Source organism: Melospiza melodia, chromosome 20 (genome assembly GCF_035770615.1).
Source record: "Melospiza melodia melodia isolate bMelMel2 chromosome 20, bMelMel2.pri, whole genome shotgun sequence".
Lineage (NCBI taxonomy): Eukaryota > Metazoa > Chordata > Aves > Passeriformes > Passerellidae > Melospiza > Melospiza melodia.
Window position 1 is genome coordinate 12,518,550 of NC_086213.1, and position 14,565 is coordinate 12,533,114.

General features: G+C 49.9%; 1 protein-coding gene across 8 annotated transcripts in view; it reads left to right on the plus strand.

Moving 5' to 3' along the window:
• The window catches only part of KDM2B (lysine demethylase 2B), a 103,923-nt gene that overhangs the window by 78,331 nt on the left and 11,027 nt on the right, over positions 1-14,565 (plus strand). For all 8 annotated transcript variants that reach the window (XM_063173068.1, XM_063173065.1, XM_063173066.1 and 5 more), the window contains 2 exons: positions 9,779-10,003; positions 13,131-13,274. In XM_063173068.1, coding sequence (XP_063029138.1) covers positions 9,779-10,003; positions 13,131-13,274 — 369 coding nt within the window. The remainder of the gene's footprint in view (positions 1-9,778; positions 10,004-13,130; positions 13,275-14,565) is intronic.

The window sequence follows — 14,565 nt, forward strand, 5'->3', positions numbered from 1 at the left end:
GTGTACCATGTCACACTGGGGTTTCATTGTGGAACCCCAGCAGCGGGGCAGGATGATCAGAGCACGGCTGGAAATGGTTCCTCGGAGCAAGTCAGAGAGGGGGTGCCTGCACAAGGAGCAGCAGCGTGAGGCCAGATGCGAGCAGCTCCACCAGCCGGGTCGCCTCATCTTATCCCAGCGCTGGTTCTGCTGCTTGCAATCTGGAAGTTTGCTCGGTGCCTTCCTCCTGCCGAGGGATGGAGGTTCCGCGCCGCGGGAGGGGAGCGGGCAGGTAGCGCGGTGCAGGGTGTGTGTGTGTCTGTGTGTGCGGTGTCTGTGTGTCTGTGTGTGTGTGTCTGTGCGCGTCTCCTTTGTCTGAGCAGCCCGAGCAGCGCCGAGCGCCCCGCGGGCGGCCGCGCATCCTCCCCGCCCAGCGCCGCTCGGCACACCCGAGCCTCGGCCCGCCCCCGCCGGCCCTCGGCACAGCGCGGGGCTCGTTACCGCCGGGGGAGCGACTGCCGGCCGGGCGGCCCAGCCCCCGGTCCCCGGCCGCGCCGTGTGCGGGGGGCGGCCGCGGTGCCCCGGCCGCGCGGTGCCCGCTGTCCCCGCAGGCCGGCGGTGTGGAAGCGGCCCGCGATTGGCCGTGCCGGCAGGGCCAGCCCCTTCCTGGCTGCCTGGCATGAATATGCACGGCCCCCCTTCCTCCTCCTCCTCCTCCTGCATGTGTGTGTGTGTGTGCGGGGAGCGGGGCTCCGCCAGCAGCGCCGCTCCAGCCATGTCAGCTCGGCTCCGCCTGGGCCCACCATGAGCCATGGCCATGTCTGCGAGCGCCGACGAGGAGGACTACGAGTCGGAGCCGGAGCCCGAGCCGGGGCCGGGGCCCGAGCTGGGGCCGGAGCAGGTCCGGGGCGGGCGGCGAAGTTTGCAGCGGGAAGGGAGGGGAGGAGGCCGGGCCGGGCAGCGCCGCGCCGGCCGCGGGGACGGGAACAATGTGGGGTCGGGAGCGGCCCCGGGGCAGCGCCGCCCGCCCAGGGACCGCGCCGGGCGGGGCCGCGGAGCCTCCGCGGGGCCGGCCCGGGGCGCTCGGCCTCGCCCGCCGCGGGCGCCCCGGGCACCGCGAGTTCGGCACCTCCCAGGGCCCCGAACGCGCCGCGAGCCGTGGCTGTTGCCTCTCGGGGGCTGCCCTGTCCGCGGCAGAATTGTTATTTTTTTTCCTATTAAGATTCCTCAAATAGCTGAGAGGGCTGCGGGACTTGGGGGAGAGTCTGATGCTGAGCCTGGCTACCTTGTCTTCGTTTGATTTATAGCCAAAGCCTCCTTTCCATTCCCAGGGACGAGAGATGTAGAAGAAAGAGAAGGATGTGTGCTGGAATGAAAAGAGAACTTTTATTAATACTTGCAGGGTTTATTCTCTGAAGGCTTTTTTTAATTTTTTTTTTTCCTGTGGGGGAAGGAGAATAAACTTCTTGAATTTATGAAGTAATCTGTGAAAAATAATCCAGAACATATGTTCTAGATTGCGTATTTTACTCTCTAAGAACTGCCTAAGCAATTAAAAATGCACCAGGAATAGTATTAAACATGTGTATGTAATTTAAACATAAACTTGATAGTTTTGTTCTTAACTCGAGGTGTTTCGCTCTTTAAAATAGCCTGATATTGTCTTTTTAGAGACAAGTTTCTATGTAGTCCCGGTGTTGAGACGATCTTCCAAAACCCATCTTGTTTTGAGCAACTTTACATTGTTTTGGTTCAGAATTGCGCGTAGAAAACAGGGTCGGAAAGGACTTTGGGGTGGTGGGGAGCCTCGGGTGCTCCCCAGGGATGGCAGAGCTGATGCAGGAACCTTGAGGGGCACAGCGTACTGTACTGGTCAGCGTCAGCCCAAGAGCCTGAGCTGAGGTTTGCATGAGTAACTTTATTAAGCCTTTACTTAATTCTGAGTATTGTGTGAATGTGCAGGCCTGTGCTGCTTTTGAGTTCACTGCTGTGCTCCCACACATAGTAGTTAAATATCCCAGTCCTTTTCTTAAATTTTTTCTCATGCCAGGCCTTTTCCATTTGTGTCTGTGTCTTAGTGCAATCACTGCACACTTTTTAAAAAGAGCTAATGGTTGGGAGAGCAGATTGGTCTCAGCTGTATTGTACCAGCTGTGAAATTGTTGCTTGGAGGTGCTGGTTCTTGCTGGATGAATCTGGAAAGTGGTTATGTTCTGGGATTCTTCAACTCTTCTAAAACCTGAGGCTTTCATAGCATTTTTGTGTCTTAGAAGTTTAAAACAAAAATTAATGCAAGACAGGGGAAATCTTTCTTTCGGAGTTTCTTAAGAAACTTGCTCTGGTCCTAAACTATAACGCAGTGACCTATGTACCAAAGAGCTGTGGAATGTTTTCCTTTCTGTTCCAGTGGTAAAACACCTCATGTAGTTCCAGCTGTATTTTCATATAGGCCTGCTTTAATGTCTGCTTACCCTCTTTTTCTACACAGGACATGTCAAATCAATATTATGTTGCTTTTTCTACTGCAATAGCCCCTATGTGTAACAGGTGCTTCACATCTAAGGGAGCAGTTGAACAGCACAATTTCAGTGCTCGGGTAGAAGCCCACAGGTTTTGTCATTTTTTATGCTGACTTTCATTCCTCTTTCCCTGGTCTGTGTCGCACCTAAGAAGGCAAAAAGACTGTGAGGTTCTGCAGCACACAGGATTTACTGCACTTGTGGCAGTTGCCAGCAGTGCTGGGGCTGTGTCCTGTGTCATGGGCAGCACCTGCCCCAGCCCACCAGGTTGCTGTGTTCCTCCTGGTGTGAAGAAATTTGATTTCTGACTGTGTGTAAAGAGAGAAAACTGCCTGGATGGGGCAGGGGGATTTGTCCCAAAGCAGCAGTAAAAAAGCTGTGTTGTGCCCCGAGTCTGGAACTTACTGGGGTCTTTGTTTTAAGAGCTCCTACTTTTGCTGGAGCTTATCTCCCAAAGCATGTTTTTGCCAATATATCTTATTCCACCCTCCAGGCCTAACTTCTGCCTCCTCACCACCAGAGGAAAATAAACAGGGGCACTGACAGTGGCACTGATGTGCCAGTTTATCACACCCTAAACAACATTGCTATGTTGGCAGAAAAGCTGCTGGAGTGTCATTAACACCCAGATGAACCTGCAAAGTATAAACTTTTATTTTCTTTCTGTTTTCTTGTGGGAAATGAGTCTGATTCAGAAGTGGAGTTCTGTGTGGTCACCTGGAAGGGTCACTAGGAGCTACTTTGGTTGTGGTGGAATGGGATTTTGTAGGTATGAAGTGGAGGAGATGGTGGCAGTAAACATCTGGAGAGGATTACTGCTGGTTTGGGATAGCTGGGATTGAAAAAGTTCCAGTGCCTTCCCTTTCCCTTCGGTGCTGCTGTTTAATGAGGGACCTTGGACTTGAAGGACACCTCCACCCCAGCAGGAGTGTATTCTGAAGGAGGGTGATGTAACTGTAAACACTCACTGGGAGAGGAAAACAGCTCTCCTGGAGTTTGCTTGTGCAGATTTTTGGGTAGATAGGCTTTGGTCAGACATGGTCCATGGTGTTGGCATGTGCTCTTCAGTTAATACAGCTTTTAAGGATGTTATTGGCATCAGTGGGATTTTTTGCTCTCTTAAACTTGCTTCTTCCTTGGCCCCACTGCATTCCTGCAGTTACATCATCCTGTCCTTCCTTCTTCCTCTGAGTTCTTCCTTTGAGAAGGGTTTCTGTTAATTGCTAAACAGATGTAAGGGTTTATTACAGAAGAACTGTTGACTTGGTTGTGATTACTCCCAGGCATCTCAGGGGAGTTGTGGAATCTATGGAAGAGTTAGAAATAGGTGTGGATGTGGCACTTGGGGACGTGGTTTGGTGGTGAACGTGGCAGAGCTGTGGTAATGGTTGCACTCGATGATCCCTGAGGTCTTTCCAACCTGAGCAGTTCTGTGATTGTGCAGTGCCTGCAGTGTGAGGGTAACAGGCTGACCCTGCCAAGGCCAGCACCCGTGTTTTGGGGTACATGCAGGGTTACCTGGTGTGCAGCACTGCTGGGAATTGTCAGTTTGGGTTTCTAGTGGGAACGCCAGAACTGCCTGCATAAGGAGGCTGGGAGAGGAGTGTGGCACTGGAGCAGGAGGGGACAGTGCTGCTCACTGCCCTGGGCAGCACACAGCAGTCTTGTCCTCCAGAACTGGCGCTGTTTGGATGGAAAAATACAGTGGGAAAGGATGTAGATCTAACTGACCAGAAGCCTTTGCTGTGCCACCCTGTGGTGTATCCTGTGCCCAGTGTTGCCCATGATCTAGCCCCTTTAGGGTGGTGTTTCAGGTGACAGCAGTTAGGAATTGTGGGTTAATGCATGCAGCTTCTGTAAAAAATATCTTCCCTTTAATGTTTATTTATTTATCAGACCTTCTAAAGAAACAAGTGGTTGTTAGATTTGGCTATCCTAATTCTGTTAAAACAATTACATTGGGATGCAGTGCCACATAAAGCTCTAAGCTCAGGACTGGCACCTGGCAAGGCCTGGATTCTCATCTGCGGGTGCTGTTGTGGTTTTGAGGATGTGGTCAAACTACAGAAAATGAGAATAATCAGAATTTGTCTGTGTGTTACAGAAGGAAATCACTGCTGCCTTGCAAATGCAAGGGATGTATTTGTGTGGCACAGCACCTGGAGCAGTGAGCACTGCACACATAAAAGGTGTTGTCCAGGGGAGATGTACACTGTGGATTCTACATGAGCTGTTCAGGTTGTACTTGGTTGAAGTGAAGTGCTTCAGGGTCTCGCTGACCTGCCCCCTCAGGAGCCCTTCAGAACAGCCCCACACGTCTCTGGGCTTTTTGTGGAGATGTGGAGTCTGAAATAATGGTTTGGTGCTGCTGGCAGCAGTTTAAAGCAGGTCACTGAAGCTGAGCGGTGGAATAAGAGCTGTGCCCAGGTAAAGGCCAGTTGCAGAAGAGCTCGTTTCTAGGCTGCAGGCTTAGTCAGCCTTGCTGTGAGAACCAGGACCTCCCTCCTGCTGGACTTGGTCGCAGGGTCAGCTGCTCTTCCTCTCTAGGGTGGAGGATTTTGTGTGTGAAGTTGCCTGGTGACATCTCTGGCAGATCCCAGTTGGTGTTGGGACAGCAGCTGGGGAACATCAGCACCTATTTAATGATGCATTTAATGGCTGATGGTTCTTGCAGTGTTTTCTGCAAAGTTTGGTGTTCATGGTATTTTTTGTTTGCCCGAGGTCTTCTGAGTTTTTCTTTGTAATTGTGAAGGTTAGAAATTTGCTGCTGTAAACATCAGGGTTATGTTCCTGTTGCAGTCAGGGTTGTGCTCAGGGCAGAGGCCATTCCTTAGTGCCTCTGGTCCTTCTGACCCTGGCTGTGGTTTCTTAGTGACAGCTGGGCAGGGCCTGGGACATGTGGAAGTGTGCTGAGGTACTGTGAGAAGGCAGTGGAAACTGCCCAGCAGCCAAATGTTTGTCCATAACCAGGATAAAGTCTTGTTCTGAGCAGAGGCTTCCAGGTAGCTCATTTCCTAGGGTTGGTTTAGGATTGTGAGTGTTGTACCTGAGTGTATTCCCAGATCTGCACAGCCCTGTTGAGTGACTCTTTAATTACTGGTGACCACCCCACCAAGTGCCCTAATTGTGCTGAGTTTGGTGGGGTTTGTAGGAGGCCAACACTTCAGAAAATCTCTGCATTTCCTGTTGGAGGGGTGAGCATGTTTAAGCACTGTGGTGTGGGAGGGTGAGCCCAACTTCATGACTTGTAAATGGTTTTGAGGTGCATAGAACAGTACCTGTGATGGGCCACGTTCATCCCCAATGCTGTGTCTGCTTTGGAAACAGGAGCAAGTTACCTTTGTGTGTCATAGCAGTAATATGGACAGCACCAAAAAAATCCCACAAAAGAAACAAAAAACCCAAAACAAAGCAAACAACCCTGACACAAGCATGGTGTCCTGTGCAAGTCCACCAGCTTCCTAGGCTTCAGTGTAATAGAGATGTGAATTTAAGATATTAATCCTAATACATTTCAGCAGCTGCTTGCTCTGCCTATGTTGAGAGCTTGGCCGAGTGGCTGTCAGCACTCCAGCATCCCCTGCCTCTCTGTTGCAGACTTGCTGTGGCCATAGGAGTTATGAGCACAGTTCTTGTGGAGATGTTGGAACATGGTGGCTGGTGATGGTATTCCAGGCAGGCTCTGTCTCAGCTCCCTGGCTACTTTGTAAGGTTTAAGAGAGGAAAAAATCTTCAAGTTTGGTACAATCTTTGTTTCCTTTACAGTTCTCAGAGACAGCTGTGGAGGGCTACGAAGTCATCAGGTCCAGGCTGTGCTTGAGAGTTGCATCTCCTTGGGAGAGGAGATGGTGGGGTCCCTCCAGAGGAGTGAGACTGTGTCACCCCAGTGGGTGTGACAGCCAGGCCTGAGCCTCAGGCCCTGGAGCTGCTGTTTGCTGGGCACCCAGCACAAGGAATGCTGCCATCCCCTGCCATGGGCTCATTATTTGCAAGACAAATCCATGGAGTTGTGCTGGGAGGGTGGCAAGTGGCAGTACAGAGATGGGGACAGGAACTTAGAAGGAGATTTTACCCAGCCTCATTACCAGGCCTGGTATGTTGTAAAACTGCAGTCTGAGCTGGAAATCCTGCAGCATCTCCTCACTAACATCGACCTGGAATTTTTCTGGCTGTCTGCCATGTGCTAAATAAACCCCAAGCCATGTTGGAGGCTCCTTCTACCCCTTTGAATCCCAGGCCAGATTTTCTTCTGTGGAGGTTTTTAAGCGACCACTTTTGGAGCCCCTTGAAACTAGATACGAACGGGAATTCCTGCAAGGCCTCTCCAGCCTTGCTGGCTGCGACATCCTGGAGTGAAAACGTGGCTTGGATTGAGGATTGGTTGGTTGGTAAATTAGTACAAACCCAGCTAGTACAATTTGCTAATGAGCAGTGAAGAGGTTTGGGTAGGCAAGAATGTTTCATACAGTGAGATGGAGGTCTGCTCCTCTGCTGTGTTCTGGTGGTGTCTGGAAGAAAATCTGAGTTGTGTGGTATGGTCTGACTTCAGGCTTGTTCTTGTACGTTCACCTTCCTGCTTTTGTGGATTTTTTAGGATTCTCAAATTCTGTGTTCAAGTGATGCCTTTTATCACTTGTGTCTTTGCAGTGTCCTGGCACTTAAACTGTTGTCCTCAGAATTAGGACTTGGCTCGTATCACTGTGGCAGAAGCAGGAGTTGTCTTTCAGCTGGAAAAGTACAGAGTTTGATTTTTCCTTGAAAGCATTTAAAAACAGCATTCTCACGGTGTCATAGCTGTTGTTTGCCTCAAACTTAATCATGTTGCTTCCCAGTAGGAAGGAGTCAGGTGCTCACACAGAATCTTCCATGTGCTGTTGTCCAAGGTTGTTGTGCATGTTTTGGTTTAACTTGTTCCCGCTGCTATCCAGCCTTCGCTTCGTGTCTCGCCTCCCTTCCTAGCTGAAGGAGACTAATAGAATGGAGGAGTGATTCATGCTGAGGAAGAAAATTATCTCTTATCTAGGTTGCCTCTAAGCCAGTCCTGCCAGAGCCGACTTTATCCTTGAGAGGCTGGAAAGTTGGTCTAGAAGGTAAATATTTATCCTTTGGAGTGTCTGACATTGATCCGCAATCCAGGCGGCCGCTGCGGCTGCCGATGGGAAGGAAGCTCTGCTCACACAGCACAGCGAGGCTCAGCCTGCACACAGAACAAAATCTGTTCTGGAGGAGTGGAATTAAAAACTTTGCAGAAATTTCTGCACCCTCATGGACTAAGTAGTGTTTTCTCCCACCTCAGTAATGATAGTCTGTAGGAGAGAAGACTTAAGGGGTCTGGCTCCCGACTTCTTCGCTCTTCCAGCCCTGAGATTCCTGGGATGAGGCTGTTAAAATATCAGCACTTCTCTGCAGCTTAGAGAAAGTCACTGGAGCTTTGCTAAGTCAGCTGGGAGGAAGATCAAATACACTGCAGTGTGGCTTCTCTTCAGGGTTGTACAGCAGGACACTTGGGGAAGCTTTTGTACAACCAAGTGTACAAGAGATGTTTGCACATCTCTTCTTTTAAAAACTGTGGTGGAATTTCTGCATGGCTCCTTACAGCCAAGCTGCCCCTGCCTTGCTGATTGCCCAGAATTCAACAGAAACAGAAAGTGAAACTGGGTGGTCTGTTGGTCATATGCTGAGATGTGCAGAAAATGGAAGAGTTGTATAAATGCGAAACCAAATGAACTTTGCAGTCCTGTTATTATCATCTTTATGGAGAAAGCTGTCAGGGGTCAGTATGAGCCAAGCCAATTCTTGCATAATCAGCTCCATACAATTACTTGGTGTTTAGTGATGTCTGGCTTGAGCTGTAAGTTCCTGTGTGTAACAGGGAGTTTCTGATGAGAACACGAAATTTGGATGTCCAGAGTGAATATGTTGCAGTTAACCTAATCGTTTCAAATCTTTTCATGCTCCTTTAGTTTCTGTCTTAAAGGTCATTGAAATCTAGACCTGGGATGCCCTTTTTAGCCTTTGCACATCATCAGTTGGTGTTCTATTTTTGAGCACTTGCGGCTGTTGGATAGGAGGGGAGCTACCTTGGAAGGGTTTTGTAGCATTTGTGTTTTATTTCCTACTTTATTGCTTGGCAGTAGTTCATACTCTCCTGATTTTTTAGGGATACGACTGGGGGCTTGAGCCATTGGCTGAGTGTTTCTCTGCTGTACCTAACCACCAAATCACTTTTGCTGCTCCTTGGACTCAGCAGAGGAAGTCCTTCTGGCTTAACCTGAGCACAAATCTAAGATACCTCTAGCCCAGAGCTCAGCACTGGCACAGATCTATTGACCCAAGCCAAGAACCTCACTTGGGACTTGATCTTGTGTTGAGCTGTGCCTAAATGTCTTTTCCCTGCCCTCCTGTTGACATAGGCTTGTCCTGGCTTCTGTGTCATTTTACAGCCCATCCTTTCTTGGAAAGGCAGTGGAGCTCCTTTATGTCCAAGAGTGACCATACACATCTGCTGAGTGTTACCTGTGTGTGTGTAACAGGGGTCAGCTTGGCACAGACTCAGCAGGGAGCTGGATGTGCAGCTCACCTTGTGTGTGTGTGTGTGTCTCAGAGCTGACCCTGTGTGTGTGTGTGTGTCTCTCCCAGCTCACCTTGTATGTGTGTGTGTGTGTGTGTCTCTCAGAGCTGACCCTGTGTGTGTGTCACAGCTCACCCTGTGTGTGTGTGTCTCTCCCAGCTCACCCTGTGTGTGTGTGTCTCTCCCAGCTCACCCCTCCCAGCTCACCCTGTGTGTGTGTGTCTCTCCCAGCTCACCCTGTGTGTGTGTGTGTCTCTCTCTCTCCCAGCTCACCCTGTGTGTGTGTGTGTCTCTCTCTCTCCCAGCTCACCCTGTGTGTGTGTGTGTCTCTCCCAGCTCACCCCTCCCAGCTCACCCTGTGTGTGTCTCTCTCTCCCAGCTCACCGTGTGTGTGTGTGTGTGTGTCTCTCCGAGCTCACCCTGTGTGTGTCTCTCTCTCTCCCAGCTCACCCTGTGTGTGTCTCTCTCTCTCCCAGCTCACCCTGTGTGTGTGTGTCACAGCTCACCCTGTGTGTGTCTCTCTCTCTCCCAGCTCACCCTGTGTGTGTGTGTCTCTCCCAGCTCACCCTGTGTGTGTGTGTGTGTGTCTCTCCGAGCTCACCCTGTGTGTGTGTGTGTCTCTCCCAGCTCACCCTGTGTGTGTCTCTCTCTCTCCCAGCTCACCCTGTGTGTGTCTCTCTCCCAGCTCACCGTGTGTGTGTCTCTTCAGAACAGGGCGGTGGGCCGGCCCAAGGGCAAGCTGGGCGCAGCGGCCGCGGTGAAGCTCGCTGCCAACCGGAGCACGGCGGGCGCGCGGCGGCGGAGGACGCGATGCCGCAAGTGCGAGGCGTGCCTGCGGACGGAGTGCGGCGAGTGCCACTTCTGCAAGGACATGAAGAAGTTCGGGGGGCCCGGCAGGATGAAGCAGTCCTGCATCATGAGGCAGTGCATAGCTGTAAGTGTGCCTGCGGCTCTCCTGCAGGGTCCTTTCCTCCTGCTGTGTCTCCCGGCTGACCAGTTTGGGGCTGGGAGCTCTCCCTGCCCTCCCAGCTCACATCTCCTTTCCCAGTGCCTCCCATCCCCCCCAAATCCTAAACCAGAATGCTACTAAAACTTAACAGGGCAGCTTTCCTTTTAGCGGCGTAGAGGTGGAGATTGTCAGTACATCAAAAATCAGCACTCAAGTCACCCTTAAACTCTGGGATGTGGGGGAAAATGGGAAGAGTAGGAAGTTCTGATTCTAAGGACAAAGAGATGTGTTTGATTTGGATGTTGGAATTTCCTGAGAAAAGCTGCCCTGCAATCATCTATGCCATGTTATCCACACAAATTAGGATGAGGGAAATCCTTGACTGACAGCCTCCAAGATTTTGGTGTTGATGACCCCAGCCCCAGGCTCACAGAGATCTGAATTTCAATTTGTTTGCTGTTACTTAGGCATAGAGCAGAGGGTCTGGTCTGGGTGAGGCAGAGAGCCATCAGTCCAGGGTCTTGTCTTCCTCAGGGACTGGAAATGGCTGTCAGGGAAAGAGCATCAGAACAGGGCAAGCAGGCAGGCAGTTTCCTGGGCTCCTGTGATACATTACTTAGGAGCTTCTTGAGTCACAAGCAATAGCTTTCTGTTTAACAAATATTGACAGATTAATCTTCCATTAAGTTGTTCAAGCAGCTTTTGAGTCTGTAGCTGCCATGCTGACTTGTGGAGCTTCTTCTCGGGTCCCATGTCTGCAGTGACTCTGTTCAAGGCTAAAAATCAGCTTTAGTTTTTACTTTAATTCTTTAGAAGGTCTTGTTTATGCTGTTGTTATGGGTTTGGTTTTCTGTTGTTGTTGTTTTTTTGAGGAGAGGAATGTTGTTTATTCATAACTGAAATATCACCCTATCTATACTGATTTCTCTCATTACAGCTCCTTTCACTTAGTATTTGGGGCTTTTTCTTTTAATTCTTAGGAGATGACCAAAGTGGAGGGATTAAATGACTTACCAGTGATAAAAAACTGATAAGCACTTACAGTTTCCAGTAGTTGCTCCTGGTAGCTCACTCCATGTTCTGTGCCAAGCTCTGCACTGTTCCTGACACAGAGGATTGGGTTCAGCACTGCTGGATCTTTCAGTAAAGTACACAGAATATCCACCTTTCTGCAGAGTGCTTTTGCAGCTCAAGTGTCTTTTCTTTGAACACTTGATTTCCTGGAGTGTGGCATGAATTGAACAGCATGGATGAAGAATTTATTATTCTCCAGGGGCAAGAAATAGTGAAATCATGCTGCCTTTTTAGTGGAAGGATTAAATTAGGGCTGCAGTGTGCTTTCTCATCCTCACTGATGAAGGAAACTTTCATACTAAGCTGTTTCACTCTCAGTAACGCAGGCTGAGCCTTCTGGAGATGATCTGGGCTCTCTTCTAGCTGAGTGTAGTCATTTTCTGTCTTCCAGTGAGGATTTATTTCTCTTCTGGGTGCACAGAGTTTTACTTTCAGTTAGGACAGAGGTAGCCAGGGGTCTCTGATTACTTGTTCCACTTTCACATGTACTGACAGCGACTTCTCTGCACTTTCTAGGTTGGTGCAAATATCAGGGAGATTATTACAAATTCTTAAAGCAGCAAAGGCCCAGAAAATTAAGGAATTGAAGTGTTGTACCTTTCAAGGTGCTTTACATTTCTGTAAGCAGTCCTGTTGGCTTTGCTCTTGCTCTCTAACAATTCAGCAGTAATAATATCCAGCAGCTTGCAGCCAAAAAGACCCTGCAAGATGCTGAAGCTGTATGGAAGTAATGATCCCTACAGTTCTGGGACTGTGCTTGCCTTGGTTAATAACACTGACAATATTAACTAGACAGACTTTCATTAAGCTCAGAAGCCTTCAGAGAGCCCCTGGTGCTGCTGTTCAGAGAGCAGGAACCTCCTCTGCATCACCAGTTCCATCAGGAAGGGAAGCAGGAGTGCCTGGGACACACTGCATGGACTGGGGCTGGGAGGACACGTTGTGACAGCCCAGCTGCTGCTCCAGCCCATCCAGGGACTGAGGAGATTGCCTGGACACCCTCCCTGCCATCAAGAAAGATTGTATTGCTGTTTGCAAAGTGCTCTGTGCTCTGATGGCTCACACAGCTGGGCTTCCCCTGCCTGAGCCTTGCTGAAGGATGCACTGTTGGTGCTGACATTGGGGTTGGTGTGCAGGTATTCCCTCAGGGATTGATTCACTGCATCCACAAGAGATCCTTGCTGGGAAAGCCCCATCTCTGCTTCTGCTGTGTGCTAGTTAAGGACTGGCAGCCCAGTCAATGGCACTTCCCTTTGTGGGCAGCTCAGGTCCTTCCTTTTCTTCTTTGTAATGAGGTTTTTACCTTATTGCTGCAGACCAGAATTTTGTTAATCATTAGCAAAAAGGTGGCTTTTTAATTAGAGTGGCATTCAGTGCTTTGACATGGGTGACAGCTATGTGAGATGCTGCAGTTCCCTTTCTGCCTCAAAGAAAGAAAAAAATCTGTGTGATCTCACTTGTGACACTTGCAGGAGAGAATCCTCTTCTCTTCCTAAGTGAGCAGAGCTTTTTGCAGTGCTCAGGCTGGGAGCAGGGCCCTGGATAATGGACTGCCAGTCAGGAAAAGGGCTGGTCTTGGTTCTGTTGTGGGCTTGCTGTGAGACCTGGATCAGGTCCCGTAACATCTGTCTGCCCTGCCTGTAAAATACAGGAGCTGCCAAATTGCTCCTTGGATTGTGAAACCTAATGGATGGGAATAGTGCTGGTCTAGGGTGATTCTTTCCCCTCCCATTGTACACTGATGAAGTGACTTGCATGCCAATGTCTGTGTCAGCTCACAGATTCAAGGAACCCACCAAAAATGCATTTTCATCCATCCCAGTAATGCTCCCTGAGCCTCTGTTGGTGCAGGGTGAAACGTGTCCTATGGAGCTTGATCTGGTACCCAGCCTTAATTTGTTACGATTTTTTTTTTTGCCTTCATGTCAGTTTGCACAATAGTTTATCCATAATAAATTATGGATACTGTAAATGCACACTGAGCTCTGTGTTTCCATGTCTGCCATATCTTGATCAGTTCTTTCTGATCCCTGAACAGCCGGTGCTGCCTCACACTGCTGTGTGTCTGGTGTGTGGAGAAGCTGGGAAAGAGGACACTGTGGAAGAGGAGGAGAGCAAGTTTAATCTCATGCTAATGGAATGCTCCATTTGTAATGAAATCATACACCCAGGATGCCTTAAGGTGAGTACAAGGATGTGATACACGTTGGAAACAAAAGCTGAATTAGTTATCACCTTAATGTAAAAGTGGTGCACAGAAATTGGGAATGTTTTAGCTTTTCATCTTTGGACAGTGAGTAAGGGAGCAGAGAGTTGGTGTGAGGAGCAGGGTGAGCTCTGTGGCACACACAGCCCTGACCAGCAGGCAGGGTCCTTGATGTAACAGCATTCCCTGGGAGCCTGGCTTTGGAGTGTGTGAAGATCTTGTGGGTTTGTTTCTTTCTTTTTGCCCCTTGTTTAAGGAGGTGAGGTGTTTGAGTTGGGATGTAGGCAGAGCAATCTGTCTGTACTTCAGGGTGAGATATTCCTAAATCCTGAGCCCCACAAAGTACAGATGAACAATTGGCTGCTCATGTAGGTCCAGGCACAGATGTGCCTTGGGGGGACAGCTGGCTCTGAAGATGTTGGGGGCAACTGTTGGAGCAGGAGTGAGCTCTGGAGAACAGCCTGAGCCAGTGGCAGGCTGCAGGAGTGCTCACCCTTGGCTGGCTGAGTCCTGTGAGCAGCTGGATTCTTTGCTGGTAACAAAAATGTCATTTTGGGCATCTCTTCCTGCATTAGCCTTGAGAAGCTGCCTTGCTCCAGAGCTGGTTTCTTTCAGCTGATCAGCCATTTCCTGTTGCTGATTTGTTTATGGTTAAAGTGATTTGCCCAAGCAAATGTGTTGTGACACAGGGTGCCCCAAAAGCAGCCCCTTCTGGGCTGTCTGGGAGCAGAGGTGTGTGTGTTCTGTGCAGGCCTGGGGTGAAGCTCTCCTGGCCTTTCATTTCTCCTGAGCTCTGCGTGCTGCTGCTCCCAGCTCTGTGCTGTCATTTATTAGAGCAGAATGTGGGGAGCTGGCAAACCAGAGCTGAGCCTCCTCCCTGATTCATGGAGCTGGTGCTCAGTTCCTGCCACAGATGGGCTCTGAAAAGGAGCTTTGCTTGTTTGGCGCTGCTTAAAACGAAACTTTGGGGGCTGATGAAGCAGAGGAAGGAGCTGCTCATTTTCAGAGGTACCTTAATTTTGCTTTTGCTGTTCCAGCCCTTGCTGGAAGGGCCCTGTGCACCCCATCTCTGCCCTTGCAGTGTCAGTGGCACCTCTGGGCTCAGTTAGAGGACAGTTGTTGTCTAGTGGCAGCTCAGGTACGACTTCCTCTCCCCATTCTACATTTGGGACTAGCACAGGATGTGGGTCAGGTCTGTGAAGTCAGGCAGGGGCTGTTTGCTGTCTCACACATGCATGGTGCTCTGAGTGTGTTTTTGGTAAGCAGG